The 21,387-nt window shown below is 50.3% G+C and overlaps 1 protein-coding gene and 1 long non-coding RNA gene across 3 annotated transcripts in view; one reads left to right on the top strand and one right to left on the bottom strand.

Moving 5' to 3' along the window:
* Positions 1-21,387, top strand: part of LOC135811291 (DNA-dependent protein kinase catalytic subunit-like) — a 174,372-nt gene that overhangs the window by 3,323 nt on the left and 149,662 nt on the right. The window contains exons 4-9 of the mRNA XM_065324508.1: positions 513-587; positions 4,492-4,597; positions 7,723-7,835; positions 9,205-9,423; positions 10,682-10,718; positions 11,840-11,997. Of these exons, the coding sequence (XP_065180580.1) occupies positions 513-587; positions 4,492-4,597; positions 7,723-7,835; positions 9,205-9,423; positions 10,682-10,718; positions 11,840-11,997 (708 nt within the window). The remainder of the gene's footprint in view (positions 1-512; positions 588-4,491; positions 4,598-7,722; positions 7,836-9,204; positions 9,424-10,681; positions 10,719-11,839; positions 11,998-21,387) is intronic.
* The window catches only part of LOC135811292 (uncharacterized), a 6,311-nt gene continuing 4,568 nt past the window's right edge, over positions 19,645-21,387 (bottom strand). For both annotated transcript variants that reach the window (XR_010552582.1, XR_010552583.1), the window contains exon 4: positions 19,645-20,030. This is a non-coding gene — a long non-coding RNA (uncharacterized LOC135811292). The remainder of the gene's footprint in view (positions 20,031-21,387) is intronic.

The raw sequence follows: 21,387 nt of genomic DNA on the forward strand, positions 1-21,387 counted from the left end.
TGTGCATGTGCATGCACATATGTGTACGCATTTAATGGTGTATGTGCACGTGTGTGTACACGTATGCTCCACACATGTTGGTGTGTGCAGGCACCCATGCTACACATAGCCTTGAACGGTTGGTGGTGTGTGCTGGTGGGCATGTTCCTTTGTGCCTTTGCGCATGTGTATGTGTGCGTATGTGCATGTGCATGTGTGCGTATATGTGTGTGTATGTGTGCGTATGTGTGTGTATGTGTGTGTATGCGTGTGTGTATGTGTGTGTATGTGTATGGGCATGTTCCTTTGTGCCTTTGTGCATGTGTATGTGCATGTGTATGTGTGCATATGTATGTCTATGTGCATGTGTACGTGGTGTTTCTTGCCTGTACCAGTTTCACTAATTTATGCATGTGCTAACGTGCTGATGTGTGTGTGTGTACGTGCGCGCGCGCGTGTGTGTGTGTGTGGTGTGTGTGTGTGTGTGTGTGTGTGTGTGTGTGTGTGTGTGTGTGTGTTCCTTATGTATTCAGGACATGTGTATGTCATTGTTTGTACGTGATCGCATGGCCAAGATCAAGCTGTCAACATTTCCTGTCCTCTCCCTGGTACGGTACAGCCTGATTGGAACTCTTTTGTCGGAAGTCGATAGATAATTGTCTGTGTGTGTGTGTATGGTCGCACATGTCTTTCTCCTCTTTCTCATTCTCCTAGCTCTTCTTTCAGTCTCCTGGGTGGTTACTAACAGCCCCACGGCTGTTACGACAGTACAAAACGGGCCCACTTGGTTTTTGTACAGGAGATGGCGCTTCCCGGGACTTTCCCGTTCTCAACGTTCAAAATTTGTACTCAAGGAGGTGTATTTTGAACGCAATCTCTGCTCAGTTGGGTCTCCAAAGCACCACTTCTGATCACCGTGTCGAGCTGTCCTCGTGGCTACAGTTGCGCAACATCCTGACCATGCTTCGCCAAAGAAAAAAGTAGTGAATTTGAGCTTTCCTTCGCTGAGAAAAGCCATTCTTCATGGAAATTTGTCTCTGAAGTTGTTGCCGTTCGATCGTTCTAGTCACCGAAGTTTGTTGCCTCCTTGAGGTGCTCAACGAGTTTTCGTCACGTCAAGGGTAGTTTTGCCGAGGAGAAGAGTATCTGTGTAGCTGTTTTTTGTTACTGCTGGGGCCCCGCTGATTCCTTGTTGGCCCCGCTGGGTCCAAATCTCTAGCAACATTTAGTGGAAATTGTTATTTATTCAGTGGATTTGAAATGGAAAAACACCAAGAAAAGTTACAGCTGGTATGCAGGTTAGGCGGTGAAAAGTTGTGTAGTACTAGCCGTGGAACTCAGCACCTTGTGAGAGATCATGCGAAAGCCATTGAATCTGTGCTGAGTATTAATGGTTGTGTGATGACCAAAAAACTCATGCATATGAATATGCATGTAGCTCCAGCCCCATCAAGTCTGCATTTAGACGATGCAACAATTGGCATGGATATTCCCCTGATGAAACTGTACGACATTGCATCACCGCCATACAAAGCAATTGCTGACTTGCTGCCGGAATGCTTTAAATACAGAGTTCGTTGCAGCAGGTGCCAACTTGCAGCACGCATGGCGGTACAACGTGATTAGAAAAGCCATTCTTCCTGTTGAGCTGCAAGACGTGTGTATTCCTGTGCTCCACCTAGATCTAAGGATTTATCCCTGGATTTACGGTGCACTTTGTGCTGACGCACATCAAATCGATATTGCACTGAGCAAATGTATGTTTCTTGCTGCAGATGACAGTGACTCTGCAGCGTTTACAGCACCTATCAATGCCTACAAGAACGTACAGCAACACACAGCACACAGCAACACAACAACTACACCTACAGTCAGAAGCACAAAGCATTCTTAGTCAGCTGCAGTTTGTGACGCTACAAGAACGTACACGACACAGCAACACAACAACTACACCTACAGTCAGAAGCACAAAGCATTCTTAGGCAGCTGCAGTGTGTGACGCTGCACATTCAGCAGCAGGAAGTAGTGGCTGCTGGCTTGCAGACTGTGGCATCAAATCTGCACTTCCTATGGAAGGAGAAAGAAAAGGAACTCAATTTGATGAATGAGAGGTGATGTGGCTCGAAAAGAGCATGAGAAATTAACAGTAAAAGATTTAAAAAAAAGCAGCTGGCCCGTGCGTAACTTCCTTGGAAGCAGTACTGCCACAGTACCAAATAAAGCGGCAAGCATATCACTCCGGAGCATTTGTCGGCAACCACATACACCGTGCGTTGAAACCGGATGTCATTGCTGCCCTCACTTCTGTTCCCCTTACAGTCGTGCACAGCCGCACACCTGCGGACAGCGGCGAGGTTCAGCTGCTTGCCCAGGCAAAGTCCTTGAGAGATCGCTACTCGAGACTCTTCACAGAGTATGCAGCATGTCGCAAGCTGTTCAGCGGCAAGCTGGTTTTTACAACAGCAACAAGGCAGGTTCTGGGTGATGCCATCCACACCTTCATGGCCACCTGCAGAGCGGAGGTTCTGGCACGCAAGTTAGGCAATGTGACTCCTAAGCTTCACCTTCTCGAGTGCCATGTCCTTCCTTGTACAGGGTTGAAATTAATTCTTGCTGATCTGTTCGGCCACACACTCTGAGCTCCTCTGATGAGACCTAACAAGGGTGAAATTAATTCTTGCTGATCTGTTCGGCCACACACTCTGAGCTCCTCTGATGAGACCTAACAAGGTCAAGTAATTCTTGCTGATCTGTTCGGCCACACACTCTGAGCTCCGCTGATGAGACCTAACAAGGTCGAAATTAATTCTTGCTGATCTGTTCGGCCACACACTCTGAGCTCCCCTGATGAGACCTAACACTGTAACAGGGTTGAAACTAATTCTTGCTGATCTGTTCGGCCACACACTGTGAACTCCGCTGATGAGACCTAACAAGGTCGAAACAGCTATAGCTGTCCGGAGATTGAGTAAACTTGACAAAAAGTTCTCCTCCGATCCGAGGCGCCTAGGCGCAGGTCGTCATTTTGCGAAAGAGTCCTGCGAAGCACATCTCCTTTATCTGCTACTGAGCGGTATCCGTTGCACTTCGCGGAGCACAGCTGCCTCCAACAACATTTTTTGACGAGCAAGAGACTGAAGAGACGAAATCCTTAAAAGTACTATTTCAAGTATTCGAAGTGACTGAACCTTTTCTTTCTGCAGAAATGATCATGAAAATTTGAAAAATGCGATGAGCGTACCCACGCTATCCGTGTGACCTCTGTTGCCAGGGGCGTTGCTACAGGTCGCCGCCATCTTGCCAAGTGACCTCCCCATAACAGCCGTGAGCCCGTGCATGCCGGAGTATGTGGTGTGGTGTGTATGTGTGCGTGAAAACAAGAAAACAAGAAATGAAAAATAGAGATTCACTGGCCAGAAAAAGCCACTTTAACCCTTTGCGGACTGATGCCGCACATATGCGTCAAAAAACGTCATACCCTGATTTCCTGATGCCGCATATGTGCGTCAAGTAAAAGCACATACTTGTACAGTGCATATACATTATCACTGTTCAAATTGCCGTAACTCCATTGTCCTTTATCCGATTGTCGCGAATGACGGCTCATTGGGAAGGTGAGAGAATGAGCTTTCCAGTAAAAGGTCGTTTGATATAGCGCGACGCTTGAAATTGTTTATGCGCAGAGCGCTTCAAAGTGCGTCGGCGTGCCTCAAAAGGGGACTTTCCCTGTGACTCATTGCTGCACGGCGCATGCGAAGTAGACACCAAATGAATCGCATGAGCTTCATGAATCTGCAGGACTTTGAAAGATCGTTCTACGTGGAGTAAAACTTGAGAAACGATAAAATTTGTGGAGGTGGATACAGAATCTCGCTCAGGCGCAATAGGTCAGCTCTCAATAGGCTTGAAAGCGATTGTGTTGCTCGTACTGGGTGTCTAGTGGTGATATCCAGAGAGAGAGAGAGAGAGAGAGAGAGGAGATCTGTAGCTTTCCAATGAGACCAAGATGAACAAATTACGAAACTGGTGAGTGAAATTAGATAATTTTCAAAATGTATACTGGGACTTTTGCGTGTCGCAGCGCGACCAGTGGCAGGAATCTGTGGATTTAGCGCCCGGGCGCAAAAGGTTAACCAGCTGTGTGGTGTAGGCCAGGCTAAAATTAGTGGCGGTCAATTCATCAGCCGTGCAAGCTGTTCGAATGGTGTAATCCCAGCACAAGTTGCTATGTCTAACATAGCTTGTTCACTATCATTGCTTCAGCGATGGGCATGAGTATCAGTGTGTGTGTGTGTGTGTGTGGGGGGGGGGGGGGGGGGGGGTTGTGCCTGTGTTTATGTGTGTGCGTGTGTCTGTGTGTTCATGTTTGTAAACCAATTGCTGTGTGTGTGGTGTGGTGTGTGTGTGTGTGCGTGCGTGCGTGCGTGCGTGTGTGTGTGTGTGTATGTGTGTGTATGCTTGTTTTATTACACACACTCATGCATCCACGCACACTCACACATATCGTATTAGGTGCTGGAAGCCTGCGCCAACACTTCTACTGCTGATGAACTGAACATCGCCAAGGTCATAGACAAATTGTTTATGTCATGCTCCAACACCAAGCTGTCTGCATCAGGTAGGTGACGGGATGCACATACACACACACATGCATGCACATACACATACGTATCCCTGCATGCACTCACGCGCACGCGCGCGCACACACACACACGGCCACAGACACACATGCACACACACATGCTAACTGCATCACTCTCGGGTGCATGTCTCTTCACTACAGTAGGGTGGAACGCTGAAGAACGAACGGGCTAGAATTTTACCATGTACAGGATACCTCCATGTACACAGTGGACCAGCTATACAGCCGACTCCACTTACAATAAACTCGCATATAGCGAATTTTGTGATATAGTGAACCGTTGTCCATGTCCCAGTTTGAACCCACGGTGTAAGTTCATTTCTATTTCTGTTATAACAAACTTTGGCTGTGCTATAAAGAACTACAGTCAGTATCGCCTATAGCGTTGGTGTTTGATTTTGAGCATTTTATCACTATAAGCGATATATTACTATGACCGATACTGCATGCAATGTATGCGAGTGGGGTGTCAAACGACTCAGCGCGCCGTACTCGTTGACTCTACGTACTACACAGCTGGCTAGCGTAGTGCGTAGCTAGATTCTACGTCCTGTGTACACATGCATGCACGGTACCGTACGGGAAATTTTACATCTGACTTGTACGCGGCATGCATGGCAGGGATGCAGTTCGTTCTCCCAACAAAAAGGCTCTCGCACAGCTGCTATTGTCGTAGTTCCTTCGCGAAGTTAGTTTGAAAAGAACTTGGTTTGAACGCTTTGTTGAAAGGACATCAACGTTTGACGCCGCAACGATGGCTAAGCAGGTTTCAGTTCGGAAGTCGATGTCAGTCGATGAAAAGCTGAAGGTCATCAAGTACGTAAGCGACAACCCCAAGAGGAGTCAAGCCGATGTCGCTCGTCACTTTGGAGTTGCCCAGCCGACTGTATCGTCCATCCTCAAGCGGAAAGAAGCGACACTCGAGATGGCAGCAAAGGGCACGGCCAAGTTGATGAAGAACCGTCAGACGAACTGCGAACTGTTAGAAAAAGGCTTGGAAACATTCTATGACAGGTGTAGGATGAAGAACCTGAAGGCAATAAATTACGACATGCTTATCGTGAAAGGCAAGGAGATTGCCGACACACTCGTGGAGCAGAAACTTGTTTCACGATCGTCATTGCCTTCAACAGACACCGCCTGGAAGTCGCATATCCAGCGCTTTCTGAAGAAGCGGTGCATCGTGTCCAAAATGCTGCATGGAGAAGCAGCCGACGCGGATTCGGCCGCAGCAGTTCATTTTGTAAATCACAAGTGGCCAGAGATTTTCGCCAGTGTCGATAGTGATCCGAGCCGTGTTTACAACATGGACGAAACGGGCTTGTTTTGGCGTGCATTGCCGAACAGGACACTGGCTCGCGCCGATGAGAAGCTGAAAGGTGGCAAGACGCAGAAGGACAGAGTGACGTTCGCCATCACCACCTGTATGGATGGTTCGAAGCTTCCCCTTCTGGCGATAGGATCTTCAAAGCTGCCTCGTGCTTTCCAAGCAGCCAACACTACTCCGGCTGCTGTGCTGAAGGGCAAGTGGGAAAGCAATCCCAAGGCTTGGATGAACAGCCAGTTGTTCTGCAGTTGGCTTGTAGATTTGGATGATAAGTTCACAAAAGCTAGCAAATCCATCGTCCTGCTAGTCGACAACTGTCCAGCACACAAGTTTGACGCAATTGCAGATAGCCTCAAGTCGGTGCGAGTGGTGTTTCTTCCTCCCAACACCACCAGTGTAATTCAGCCATGTGATGCAGGAATCATCATGTGCTTCAAGTCTCACTACCGACGATCCTTGCTAACAAAGGTCGGCAGGCTGGTTGAGGATGATTCTGTGCCAGTTGTGAGCTCCACTGTTCTACGGCAGAATATCAACATGATGCACTGTTTGCAGTTTTCCAGGACAGCTTGGGAAGGCGTTACAGAAACAGCTATCCGTAATTGTTGGCGCAAGGCTAGGCTCGTTCCCCCCGCTCATGCTACTGAGGATGGTTCGGCCACCATAGATGATACTGATGCTGATCATCCTGATGAAGACGAACCTCCTATTGTCACTGATCAGTTAGCGGAAGACATTGAAGAGCTGAATGACCGGGATGATGCAGAACCTACCTCATGTCCGCCATCTGAGGATGCCACAACTATTGTTGCGCAGTTAGCAGGCGATGATACTGACCATGAAGATGATGATGATCAGGAAGATCTTCCAACAAAGCCGCCATCATCCGCAGAGGTGTTCAAAGCGTTGGACACATTGAGAAACGCACTCTATGCAGCCAAGGCTCCTGACACGCAACATCAGCATTTCCTCACGATGGAGGCATATTTGGCAACTTGTACGAGCAGAACTCACCAAACAACACTGGACAAGTTCTTCACCAAGAAGTAACACCCTGTTCTCCTTTCATAACACTTGATTTTACACCAATCGCTATAACCGATGCAAAAATAATGTAATAAAGGTCTTTTGAAATAAAAATTTGATCACTATAGGCGATATATTACTATAGACGATTATTACTATATGCGATAACTGTGTATACTTAGGTATGGCAAATGAAAATGAATTTGAGAAATTGATCACTATAGCCGGTATATTACTATAGCCGCCAACCTTATAGGCGATACGGACTGTAATTCTCCTGCACGTTGGTGTTCGTTATATCAGGAGTTGACTGATGACAGTTCTACATGAAAGATAAGAATGGGGTGTAGGCTACGTCTCTGAATCCCCCAGTTCTTCAGCACCGAGACAGTGCCAGTAACAGTTAGTAGTCTTACATCTCTCTGCTGTCAATTGGTGCAGATGTGTGGCGAAAAGTATGCATGGAGAAAGCTTAGTTTCTCAGACTTCTAAGCATCTTCCTGGTCTCTTTCTTTTTCTTGTCCAATTAACCCTTGCGTTCTGCGTGTGTATTTGTGTGTATTTGTGTGTGTGTGTGTGTGTGTGTGTGTGTATGTGTGTGTGTGTGTGGTGGTGGGGGGTTGTGTGTGTGTGTGGGCTTGTGCGAATGCGTGCACGTGTATATGTGTGTGCGTGTGTGTGTGTATGTGTGTGTGTGTGTGTGTGTGTGTGTGTGCACGTTTATCCCTGTTCATGCTCGCGTCTGAAGTTCAAGGAGGGCTCTATCACATTTTGGGCTGCATCGCCGAGACGTTCCCAGTGCAGATGTTGCCATACTCGGAACGTCTCATCAGTATTTATGTCAAGGTGCTGCAGAAGGAGGTGGGTCGGAACGACTGTAAAAGCCATTATTCTAACCAGCCACTACAGTAACGTTTTCCTAAAATTGACCGGTTTACGTGTACCAAAGGCAACGATTCTCACTCATTCTCAGCGCTCACTAGCAACAGTATAAGTGTCGATTTCTGTGTAACGTTTCCATTTAACGACAGATTTCTTCTTGTTAATTCGTTAGATTTAGCACTTCGTTATATAAGGGGTCGTCCGTATTTTTCGAAAAATTAAAAAATCCGTCCTCAGGCAAAAAGGGGGTGGGTGGTCAAGAGGGCTGGCGGAATTAATTTTTTTGATTTTTCGTACTTTTTTTTTTTTTTTTGCTCCAGGCCAGGACTTTCATACACTTGTTGCACTGACTGTGTAGTGTACTGTAGTCTGTAGACCAGGGAGTCGTAAAATACCGGTATTTACGACTCCCTGCTGTAGACGTAGTGTAGGATCGATTGTCGCAAACACGAGTATCTACTATGATATACCGGTACATGACATTTCAGTTTGAAGAAAGGCTGAGGCTTCCTGCAGCTTCATCTGTGAAAAGAATTCGGGTGGACACACCCATGCCCATAGCGCTGCACATCACATCCGAACCAGTTCCGTTATTTTTACAACGTTTCGGCACTTGGCCATCGTCAGGTAATAACAACGAATGCCGTGGAAGCCACACAAGAGCAGTATATACGCAGAGTGTAGCTTTTCAGACTTTTCATGTAGTTGTACGAGGACGTGCATGGCCGTTGGTAGACCTACTACTCACTGTACTTAGCTACTAGTACTTCAAGAAAACGTGGGGTCAGGAGTTCTTATTTTTCGAGCTGGGCATCGGTAAAAATCAAAAAATTAATGGGAAAAATTGGGGGTGGGTGGGTGGGTCAGAGACAATTTTGCACGAGGACGGATTTTTTAATTTTTCGAAAATTACGGACGACCCCTAAGGCATGTACAGTACATTTACCTATGGTGTGAGGTTGGGGTCAAGGCAGTATGCTCATAATTCATTAATTGTTATCAAGCGGGTACTGCGTATCACGTAGTGCGTATTGCGTAGCTCAGATAAGACGTATCCAATCAGCATGGAGAGCAGGACAGTGCAACTGGTATGAGAGATACCGTGTAGTCTCTGTTATGCACTTCTGCACCCAGCCTAGTATGTGTATACCGTGTCCCACCCGCCCTCCAATTGCGTGTTGGTGGATATTTGGGGTGTGATTCATTTTTCCTGTCACATGCATGGTCTCGCTTCACTAAAACAGGCAACTGTAGTGATGTGGTTGCGTGATGTGCCGTCACCGTTCTAAGCAGCTGATTGAGTAATGCAGCACCGTTGTCACTGTCGCTGTTTTGGTGTCGCTCTCAGATGCTAGGCAGCAAGGCATCGGCTGGTGGCGGCGGCGGAGGTGCATCGAGTGCTGCTGGTGCCGGTGGTTTCACGAACAAGAAGCCAGACATGCCTGTCATAGCAGGGTGCTTGCGTGGCCTGTCCAGCTACTTGACAAATTTCACTCAGTCCATGGAGGACAACAGTCCGCATGCGGCGCACATCTTCAAGTTTGCCACGATATCCATCGATCCCAAGGTATTAACTCAAAGTGCTGCGTAGCATTCTCTGTCTCTCGGTGTCTGTGTGTGTGTGTGTGTGTGCGCGCGCGCGTGCGTGCGTGTGTGTGTGTGCGTGTGTGTGTCTCTCTCTCTCTCCTTCAGTTGCTCAATTGCTAATGCTTTGTGTGTGTGTGTGTGTGTGTGTGTGTGTGTGTGTGTGCACGCACGCACACACATGCACTCTCTTCATATGCATACTTATCCAGAGCATGGCTTATGTTGATATAGTCGAATGTCACTTATCCGACCACTTCGGGAATCAGGCATGTCGGATAACTGGATATGTTGGATGACTGATATCATTTTTTATGTGCATATATGGCTGGATTTCACTGATTTATGTAGAGGGGACGGCTCGATACCGGGACGCTTTGACAGCCAAATTTGTATAGACCCAAACCGATCATCAGCGTTGATTTTTCACTCGAAATCTGTTTGTGGAAGGAAACTGGCATGTTGAAGTTTGCTCTGGGGCCAGAGTCAATCGAACTGAGCCACTCCTTTGTGTTGACCCATTGCCTCCAAGTTGCCCAATTTTTCGCTTCAAAAAAGTTCAAATCAGAGGTGGCTCCAAACCGGACACGTTTTAGAGTGCACGTCAAATTCACTCTGGGTCTGAAATTAGGTAATTGCTATCGCTCCACGACGGCCAGTACAGAGTAACAATAAGCCTTGTGTGTGCTTCCATTAGTTTTGATTGGTATGCGGTGCTTTATTGGCGAGAGGCGAGCCGCTGTTTACCTGCGACAAGAAGTTGATTTTTCGAAAGTCGTAAAACTCAAGTCGCAGGTCGAAGCAACACGTCAACAACTCACCTGCTTGATATGGCGCTTCTGGTCATCGCAGAGCCATGACATTTTGGCTCGGAGTATAACACATCGTAGTCTCACTGTGACGTATGTTTCTAATCAAAATACCAAGAGAGAAAGTGAATATTGAGTCCGTTCCGGTTTGCAACCTGTGTCCTATTTGAAACCGTCCCCTCTACACAATACCCAAATATATCATGCATATTCATGAATTGCTCCATGTACACATACATGTTAGCATACTTGACCACATCTACTTCAAGTAAATGCATATTACACCGTATAATATACAAAAAAAGATTTTTTTAAGAATTTTACTGTTGAGAGTCATAAAATTACCACTCCCGGGCTTGTCGGATACAGTAGGCGACCGGATAAGTGACATTCGACTGTACTTTGCGCTTTGCTTTGTTTCTTTATGTTCAGTCATTAGCGACAATGAGTCGATTTGATGTGCCAAGAGGTGAGTGAAAGCTATACTTTTGACATACAGTCTATGTGTGCTTGTGGGTGTCCATGCTAACGCGTGCGCCTGTGTGTGTGTGTGCGCGCGCGCGCGTGCGTGCGTGCGTGTCTGTGTGCGCGCATGTGTGGGTGTGGGTGGGCGTGCGCGCACGCGTAAGAAGATGATTGCGTTTTCCGGAGTTCTGAATTCCAGCTCTTTCCTGCCTTTCCGGGGTCCTTTCTGTGTGGTGAAGGCCAGGAAGGGCTTCCGTAGGCACTTGCCTAGCAAGCAGCAAGCATGTAGCACACTGTTTCACTTGTGGCTGTTTACCAGCAATGCCAGGCCTGGTAGAACCAGTCCGGTTGGTCAGGCCATGGCAGGACCAATCTTTAGCGTGAAAGGCTAGGGTAATAGACACCCTTAGCAAACAACGGTAACGCTATTTTTTTTACGATACTCGTACCTTGATCACCCAAATAGCGTTGAAGCTGCAGCGTATAAACGTTATGGGGGCTGATTTATCGTGATGACCAACGGTACGTGTTTTGGCCAAATATTGCATAGTCCGCACGCATTTCACCTTGTATCGCGTATATGGTGACAAAAATGGTTGTACCGCGCGAAATCAAAGCTATTCTCGTGGCAACAGCGTACTAAAAATAGCGTGCATCTTGCTAAAGGTCGAACCCAAACCACGGTATTTTCCCCCTTACGATAATACCGTTACAACATAACGTTTTTTGCTAAGGGTGTCTATTGTCAGACCGTTAAAACACTGCTTCCGCTGGTCCTGTTTGCTATTTTATTTTATTTTATTTATATCAGGAGTGTTGTTTCTTGCCTTGGACGATGCATTGTGGATTGCCATTGTTCGGACTTGACTTGCCATGCCCGATTCTGCTTGTGACTTGAACACTGTCGGTCCCATCCGGACCTGCCATCATCTCCGGATGGGCATTGCATTGTATTGTATTGTGTTGTATTTGCGTGGTATTGTATTTTGTTATTGTGTGTGTGTGTGTGTGTGTGTGTGTGTGTGTGTGTGTGTGTGTGTGTGTGTGTTTCACGTGTTCCTGTATGTGTATGGCTGTGTGTGCACGCGCACTCTCTGCATGTGAATACGTCTATATCTGGCACAGCCGGTCTCATGCTGCTGTCGAAGCACTGCATCCAGTTCAAGGAGCTCGTCAAGTCGCGCTACAAGATCCTGTACACGTGGCTGCGCAACGCGTGCCGTCACCACAATCGTGAGATGAAGTCTGCCGCCTTCCTGGCCACGGAGAGCTTCTTGCAGACGGTATGTGCCTGAAGATTCATGCCTGGGGGTGCGGGGGGGGGGGGGGGCATATTCATCCTGTAGACCCCCGGGAGGAGGGGGTGGCTGGCATAGTTTTCCTCTATTGGCTGCCGGGAAGGGGGCAAGAATACTCATCCTGTATTGTCGCCCAGGATAGGGGGGGGGGGGGGGGCATGCTCATTCTGGACCGGAACATGATCTGATCACAGAATTCACCACAGCAATTTTCAATTGAAAACTTCCACTGTGGGACGACACTGGTCCTGAATGTGGCAGTGTCTGTCTGATGAGAAGGGCTTCTTCCACGTGGACACATTAGACTGTTTTGCCCAATTTACATGTTTTCCATCGGTTAGGAATATGTTTCTCGTGTATGTCCGCGTTAACCCCACCGAGAGTGAACGCATTTTGCACAAAGAAGCTTGCCTGGGTGCCAGCACACCATGCCCAAGTTTTCGTCACACCATGCTTTCTCGGTTCCCTTGCCAACGGCTGGGAAATTGGCGGAAGCAGGTACAGCAAAGGCGTGGAATTTGGTGCGGTCCAATATGCATTTTCTCGACCGCCCTATTCTGCGATCTTGGTTTCAAGCACCGTTCACGGTTTGAGCACGTTCTGCTACAGTGGACCTCATGTGAGACTCAGCTAGACTGGGTTTGCCATCACTGAACGCGTGTGCGGGGAAGTGTTCACCACCACATGTGAATGCCAATCTAGGAATGTTATAAGCCTGTCATGGTTAGTACTAGCGCACACCTTGCACTGCCTTCTTTCACATCAACTTCTTGACCGAAAAAAAAGAAGATTTCACGGTTTGCGTCAGACTCGGCTAGATGCCGAGTTTTCCGCATCCGTAGGAACGCCACCACCCTTCAAGAATCAAGGCGCATATGCAGCTCCTAAGCGATAGGAGGTGAGGAGATCAGACCCACCGAAGTGGTCAAAGACCGAAGATTCCATTCACTGCATCCAATGCTTCCCTCAAAACCAAAGACCAGAGTGAAGTAAGAAATAAAATACTAAAAATCCGGAAAAAAGGAAATCATGGTGTGTGCCAGGATGCTCTTTTCTCAATTGCACTGTTGCTATGGTGACAGTTAAAACGAAGGAGACTATGTACAGGGTGCATCTTGGTTATCGCCATGGTCATCATGATGATTTGAATCAGTGTGAGGTCATTAGGATGATGATAGGAGTGTGTTGTTGAGTAATGGGGAGGCATGAATTGTATGGGGTGTTTAGCGGACGCAGAGTAAAAAAAATCTACTCTGATGCTTGTAGGCAGGGTACTCGTATGCACACACGGGCGTACAAGCATGCCCGTGCACACACGGGCGCACACGCACGCACATGCACATCTATGAAGTGTGTGTCTTGGACACGTGTCACATCTGAAAGACGGACAGCGCTCTCGATCGCCTTCCAACATTTTCTCTTCTGTCAAGTTCAGACGAGACGGCAGCGTGGGCTCCATTGACGACCACGCTCAGCTTACACATGCGTAGAAGTGTGCACTGGGCAGGGGTTTCAGCTGAACGATGGCACGATGTAGCACACTGTTTCACTTGTGGCTGTTTGCCGGGCCTGGTAGAGCCAGTCCGGTTGGTCAGGCCATGGCACTCTGGGTGAGCTTGACAGTCCTCTCCACTGGCGTCAAGTTGGGAACACACGTCGGTGTGTCCTCCAAGCATGATTGTGAACCAGCACATGGCAATACGGCTGTTGGATGCTAGTGGTGTCAGCAGTGCTGGTGGTTGCCGGGATCTGTTTAGGATGCGGGCTTACAGTTCGTAATTCCACACTGTGATGTTGTCGTTGTAGAAACCTGGGTAACAGATGCAGCTGGGAGAGCTGGGTGGCGGGATGACTTTCCCTTCGTCAACAGCATAGTGCCGTTTGCCACTGCGGCAGGTTTTGCAGTCAGGCGGATCGGTAGCTATGCCTTTGCAGCTGATGGTGTATCTGTAGTGGCATTCTTTTCTCTTCTCACATGCAACACAAGGGTGATTGCACTGATCGTTTTGTGCTATCCTTAGAATAATGGCAGTGTGATCATGTGTGTTCATTGCGGTGACAAACTCCACGGCTTGTGCAGATGTGGCCTGACTGAAGTCATTGCCTACAATGTCAAGTTCCTTTAGATCTCTCCAGTGCCTAATGGCAGTAGCTAGGATCGGTAATGCGGATGCTTGTAGGTTGCATTTACACAGTATGACATTCGTCAGTGTGGCGCACATTGTCAGTGATGTAATGAGTGTCGCCATGGTACCTGTAGGTACTAGTGATCCCCATAGCTGGAAGGTTTGCAGATGCTTGGCCGTCTCTATGAATGACCTCAGCATGTCGCAATGTACAATGAAAATTGTTAGACCCATGTCCCCGCAGGAGAATGTCTTGACCTGGTGACACTCAGATAGGGCAGTGATAATGGTAGCTGCTGCAGTACTAGACAGAAGGGTGCCACCGAGGGTGATGTGTTGGAAAGTTTGCGCAGCAGCCCTGATCATGTGACCTACTGTATCTGCTTGTGCTGCACCCATGTCACTGTGTATGTCTATCGTCAAGCCAGTGACTTGTGAGCACAGTGCTAATGAAGGAGGCAGCCGGCAGGAATGGCGTGGCCTGACGTTACGCACTGTTATGGTATGAACTGCCGGTGCATGGTGTTCAATTACGGTGTCCTGTGCACGCAGAGCAGCTGGCTTGTTTGCATCCAAGTAGATGACACATTCACTCTGGCTTAAAACAGCAGTCAAGCTGGGCAAGGCTTGGCAGTGCTCGGGACGATGGCGACAGTGCTCTGCATAGCACTCCGTAGCGATATCCAGCCGATTGCGTCTGTTCCTGTGTTTGAAGTTTTCTGATGAGAAGAGTTGCTGTAGGGCTGTGGCCTTGGAGGCTCTGGTGGTGCCGTGTATACCACTACTCTCCACAGCATGTTCTTGAGCTCTTGCTTCATCTGTGCAGTCGTCTCTATGGTTACCGCTGACACTGCTGGTGTCATGGTTACGATGCCGTTGATTGGACTCGAGGGTAGAACTTTGTATGTTGCACTTGCTGGCCAGCCCCGGTGTGACGGCATCCAGTGCTGCTAGCAACATTGTCATGTCTGCATTCGGAACCTTTCTTGTCCATGTCAGAAGGAGCATGGAGAGGAAGTCTTCGATGCTGTCTTTGCCTCGTGGTAGAGAGCTTTCAACAAAACTCTGTCCACTGGTGCTACCGAGCACATCGAAGAGTAGCACCTCTGCAAGGTGGTAGCACTCGGTAGTACTAAGTGTTTCCCTGAGTGACTCGACAGCATTGAGTGGAAACTGGTTGCGACTTGAAGCCTGCGTACTTTCCTCTTCCTCATTGTCATCATCACCATCCACGAGAGTTTCCCAGCTACGTGTGTGTTGTCGGAGCAGAAGAGAATTGACAAGGACTTCTAGTAAGTCAGTATCGAGCTCTGCAGCCAGAAATATCCACATTGTGCGACAGTGACCAGTGTCGGGGCCAAGGGACTCGACGAGGCGCACGATGTGTGACTCAGTCATGACCTTGTAGCGCGTTTGGTACGTTGCTGCCAAGTACTCCTGCATGGCCAGATGGCTGAAGCGCCAATATTTGCTCTTACTTGCTTGTTCGGAGGATACTAGCAGTCCTAGCGTTCGGGCCTCTTCACTGACACAATGTGTCTGCAGATCAGCTTCTGTAAAGACAAGGCGTTGCTGCATCAACATGTTGAATGCGAAACGGGCGAGCTCGAGAATGTGCGCTCGAAGGTGGCGTGGAATGTCAAGCCATTGGCCGTAGTCGTGTCCAGTACGCCGTTCTGCAACCTGGAGGAGGAGCATTGTAAAGATGTCGGAGGCACACCTGGGTACCTGTCGTCTACTGTGGTAGAGTTTGGCGGTTTCCGTGGCGATGAGAGGCGTGGACATGATGCCAGCTAGGTGTGGGTCATCGTTGACAGCTGCCATGACCACGTCGGCTTCTTGTGCCACAAGCACTTTGCGTACATACACCTCCACGTCCTCCGGCCGGAAACCGACTAGCTCCACGTGCTGCTGGAATCCACTGTACTTGGACACTGTCACCGCATCCGGGCATGGCCGTGACGTTACGACAAGCCGAACGCCTTTAAGACGCTCACCGGCCAGAATCTGCTGCACGAATTTGCTGCAGCTCCTTAGCTTTGTCTCGTCAAGGCCATCGAACACCACACATAGTCGTCCAGGGTTCTGGCGTACGTAATTAGTGATTTCAGCTCGCTGCTTTTCCGTTTTGAAGCCGTACTGGTCCAGGTCAAGCAGTTCCTCAATGTTTCTGGCCTGTCTGTCTTCCTCATAGCGTAACTCTTTGAAGACAACAAGGTCAAACTGCTGCCACAGCTGACCGTTTGCCCACTGGAAAGGCACAAACCTCGTAAAGGTGAATGTCTTTCCGCAGCCGGCAGACGCAATGATGGTGATGCCGTAGGTTTTCCCCTCTGCATATCTGTCCTGTGCTATGCTGCTGAAGAGGTCATCCAGATTAACATGTTCTAGACAGCTGGCTGCTTGGGTGAACACATGTTCAACTCGCCATTGGTCATCCTGTGAGGAGAGCGGAGCATCGCTGAACTCGCCTTGAAGTTGATGCCGAGATAAGAGCACAAGTTTGACCTGGACGTTTGCAACAGTCGGGTCCAACCCATCGGCCATCATTCCTTGCTGTAACTTGACAGTGGCTGTCTGATATTCCTCCACAAGAATGTCCCGTAGCTGTAGCAAGGCTGTTGGCAGTCTGCGAGTGCGATCAGAGGCGCGGAATCCTCTGGCCTCTGAAGCTGCAGCTGTGATGTCCATGGTGCTATGGCTGCTGACACCATCTGCACTATCACCTGGTGTGCCGGTTGTTGATGTGCTGGAGGTGGCTGGTGTGCCGGTTGTTGATGTGCTGGTGGTGGCTGGTGTGATGCCAACTGCTGGTGTGTCTATGGCTTGTGTACCAGTGGCTGGAGTGCCGATGGCTGGAGTGCCAATGGCTGGAGTGCCAATGGCTGGAGTGCCGCAGGCTGGAGTGCCGCAGGCTGGAGTGCCGCAGGCTGGAGTGCCGCAGGCTGGAGTGCTGGGGGCTGGAGTGTCAATGGCTGAAGTGCCGCAGGCTGGAGTGCCGGTGGCTGGAGTGCCGATGGCTGGTGTGCTGATGGCTGGAGTGCCGATGGCTGGAGTGCCGATGGCTGGAGTGCCGGTGGCTGGAGTGCCGCAGGCTGGAGTGCCGGTGGCTGGAGTGCCGATAGCTGGAGTGCCGGTGGCTGGAGTGCCGATGGCTGGAGTGCCGGTGGCTGGAGTGCCGATGGCTGGAGTGCCGATGGCTGGAGTGCCGATGGCTGGAGTGCCTGTGGACGGAGTAGTGCCGGTGGCTGGTGTGCCGATAGCTGGAGTGTCGATGGATGGAGTACCGGTGGCTGAAGTGCCGATGGCTGGAGTGCCGATGGCTGGAGTGCCGATGGCTGGAGTGCCGATGGCTGGAGTGCCGATGGCTGGTGTGCCGGTGGCTGGAGTGCCGATGGCTGGAGTGCCGATGGCTGGAGTGCTGGTGGCTGGAGTGCCGATGGCTGGTGTGCCGGTGGCTGGTGTGCCGGTGGCTGGAGTGCCGATGGCTGGAGTGCCGATGGCTGGAGTGCCGATGGCTGGAGTGCCGATGGCTGGAGTGCCGATGGCTGGAGTGCCTGTGGACGGAGTAGTGCCGGTGGCTGGTGTGCCGATAGCTGGAGTACCGATGGATTGAGTACCGGTGGCTGGAGTACCGATGGCTGGAGTGCCGATGGCTGGAGTGCCGATGGCTGGAGTGCCGATGGCTGGTGTGCTGGTGGCTGGAGTGCCGGTGGCTGGTGTGCCGGTGGCTGGAGTGCCGATGGCTGGAGTGCCGATGGCTGGAGTGCCGGTAGCTGGAGTGCCGATGGCTGGAGTGCCGATGGCTGGAGTGCCGATGGCTGGAGTGCCGATGGCTGGAGTGCCGATGGCTGGTGTGCCCGTGGGCGGAGTAGTGCTGTAGGCTGATGTGCCGGTGGCTGGAGTGCCTGTGGATGAAGTACCGATGGCTGGTGTGCTGGTGTCTGGTGTGCCGTTGGGTGGTGTGCCTGTGGATGGAGTACTGCAGATGGGTGGTGTGCCGATAGCCGATATACTACCACTGATGGCTCTGGTATCAGAGGATTTTCCAGGGACCGTTTTGCCAGTGGTTTTGCTGGTGACTGTTGTGTCCGGGGCTATTGTGCTGGTGGGCAATGTGTTGATACTCGTTGCCCTGTTGTCTTTGCTTAAGACTGGTGTATTTGTGGCTATTGCACCCATTGTGGCTGCTTTGCCCGCTGTGGCTGTTGTACCCGCTGTGGCTGGCTTACCCGCTGTGGCTGATTTACCCGCTGTGGCTGTTGTGGCTGTTGTGGCTGGTTTACCCGCTGTGGCTGGTTTACCCGCTGTGGCTGGTTTACCCGCTGTGGCTGGTTTACTCGCTGTGGCTGGTTTACCCGCAGTGACTGGTTTACCCGCTGTGGCTGGTTTACCCGCTGTGGCTGGTTTACCCGCTGTGGCAGGTTTACCCGCTGTGGCTGGTTTACCCGCTGTGGCTGGTTTACCCGCTGTGGCTGGTTTACCCGCTGTGGCTGGTTTACCCGCCGTGGCTGGTTTACCCGCCGTGGCTGGTTTACCCGCCGTGGCTGTTGTACCCGCTGTGGCTGTTGTACCCGCTGTGGCTGGTTTACCCGCCGTGGCTGGTTTACCCGCCGTGGCTGGTTTACCCGCCGTGGCTGGTTTACCCGCCGTGGCTGGTTTACCCGCCGTGGCTGGTTTACCTGCCGTGGCTGGTTTACCCGCCGTGGCTGGTTTACCCGCTGTGGCTGGTTTACCCGCTGTGGCTGTTGTACCCGCTGTGGCTGGTTTACCCGCTGTGGCTGGTTTACCCGCTGTGGCTGGTTTACTCGCTGTGGCTGGTGTACCCGCTGTGGCTGGTGTACCCGCTGTGGCTGGTTTACCCGCTGTGGCTGGTTTACCCGCTGTGGCTGGTTTACCCGCTGTGGCTAGTTTACCCGCTGTGGCTGTTGTACCCGCTGTGGCTGGTTTACCCGCTGTGGCTGTTGTACCCGCTGTGGCCGGTTTACCCGCTGTGGCTGGTTTACCTGCTGTGGCTGTTTTACCCGCTGTGGCTGGTTTACCTGCTGTGGCTGGTTTACCCTCTGTGGCTGGTTTACCCTCTGTGGCTGGTTTACCCGCTGTGACAGCTTGAACCGCTGAGGTTGGTTTTCCTACTGTGGCTGTGGTACCTGCTGTTGCTGTTGTACCCGTTGTGGTTGTCGTACCCGCTGTGGTTGTTGTACGCGCAGTGGCTGTTGTACCCGTGTTGGCAGTCGTACCCACCGTGGCTGTTGTACCCGTTCTGGCTGTTGTACCCGCAGTGGCTGTTGTACCCATTCTGGCTGTTGTACCCATTCTGGCTGTTGTACCCGCAGTGGCTGGTGTACCCGCAGTGGCTGGTGTACCCGCAGTGGCTGTTGTACCCGCAATGGCTATTGTACTCGCAGTTGGTGTTGTACCCACTGTGGCTGTTGTACCCACTGTGGCTGTTGTACCCACTGTGGCTGTTGTACCCACTGTGGCTGTTGTACCCACTGTGGCTGTTGTACCCACTGTGGCTGTTGTACCCACTGTGGCTGTTGTACCCACTGTGGCTGTTGTACCCACTGTGGCTGTTGTACCCACTGTGGCTGTTGTACCCACTGTGGCTGTTGTACCCACTGTGGCTGTTGTAACTTTACTAGTGGACGAGGTGGTACAGTTGTTGGTTGTTGCATGGTTGGTGGCTGTTGTACCTAGGTTTCTTAACATATCGCTAGAACTAGCAGTGACCATGGGGTCCGAGGCGATGTGAGAGTATCCGGAGAAAGCTGTAGTGGCAGCAAGTGCAACCGTTCTCTCTGCATTAGTGTGGCTCTCTGTTGCTCCTGTTAGTGCTGCTGCTGCTGCTGTGGCTCTTGCTGCTGCTGCTGCTGCTGCTGCTGCTGCTGCCTGTATGAGATCAAATGTTTGCAGAGAGCAGAGCGGGAAAACGAAAGACTCAGTATCAAATTTTGACAAAACACGCGACTTGACTGTCCCTTTTTTTGCTGACCAGCAGTACCGTAAAGTACCGCGAGAGCACCCCACCTTGATTTTACAGCCAGGGAAAGGGAAATCGTCTGGCCGAGTGCAATTTAGTTTGTGCAGTGTGAGAAAATTAGTATACTAAGGTCACACTTAGAATGTTCTTGTGTTGAACTCCGAGGTAAACTGAGTATGGATTGATTGCACAGCGCGCAATGTGAGTACAAGGTATGTGGCGTATGACCTACAGACGGGACACCACCTCCACAACACGACTACGAATGGACGAGTTGGTGGTTCCATCTCGCGGTACTTTACTCTTCTCCTGTGCTGTGACTCTGTTGAGCTGGTTCAGTTGCGTGTGTGTGTGTGTGTGTGTGTGTGTGCGCGTGCGTGTGCGTGTGTCGTTCCTTTAGGCCGTTATTACACTATGACACGCGTTTCGCGTTACGTTTGATCAGATTCTGACGGTTGTCAATGGTTTCGGGTCACGCAATCCAAACGCGAGCCGTGCCGTGAGAAAATCCTGACTTGGGCTTTGGAGGCCAGGTCAGCGTTTCCGTGAGCTCGTACCGTGAGACGTGAACTCATTGCGCCCATCTTTCCGAGTGCTCCTTTGGTCAGTTTGTGTTCACTTTTGAAATTAGCTCCGGATTTGACCCTTAGCATTCCAACGAGAAACTAGACGAAATAAATAGAAGCAAGTTCTTTCAGATTCTGTGAAGATGATCGGGAATAGATGCGCACAAGGCAAAACAAGCGCCTCAACCGAGGTGAAACTTGCACTCTAGGATCGCAGCCGGAAAGCTGCAAACACAAGCTGGGCGTGATGAAGGAGAGATCAACGGATCTATGTGAGGAAATGTTCTGGCCCAGTCCAAGAGGCTTGTTGTTGACCTAGGATACTATGCAGGTCGCTTGTGAGTTGAGCAATTTGGTCCACAAATTTCGTTTCTCACACCTCGGTTACAAGTACATATACATGTAGTTGGTTGAAAAGGACTTCGCCGCAAGCGAGTCTGACGTTCATGCGAAACTGGCTTTCGGTGAAGGAACTCCCTTCCTACTCGAGGCGCAACAGCCAGCTGAATCTCCTTGATGCATGGTCACTTGCCCTCCTTCTCCATTGTACAGATTCAGTGCATTTTGTTGAACAGTACAGACCAAAGCCAAGGTCTTTTTGTAGTGCGCGTGTACGTCCAGTCATGTGCATGTACAGGGCCTTTTCGAGTACAGAATCAATGCAAGTGACGCAGCTCTGTAGCATCACGGCAAGACTCAT

Source organism: Sycon ciliatum, chromosome 3 (genome assembly GCF_964019385.1).
Source record: "Sycon ciliatum chromosome 3, ocSycCili1.1, whole genome shotgun sequence".
Classification (NCBI taxonomy): Eukaryota; Metazoa; Porifera; class Calcarea; order Leucosolenida; family Sycettidae; genus Sycon; species Sycon ciliatum.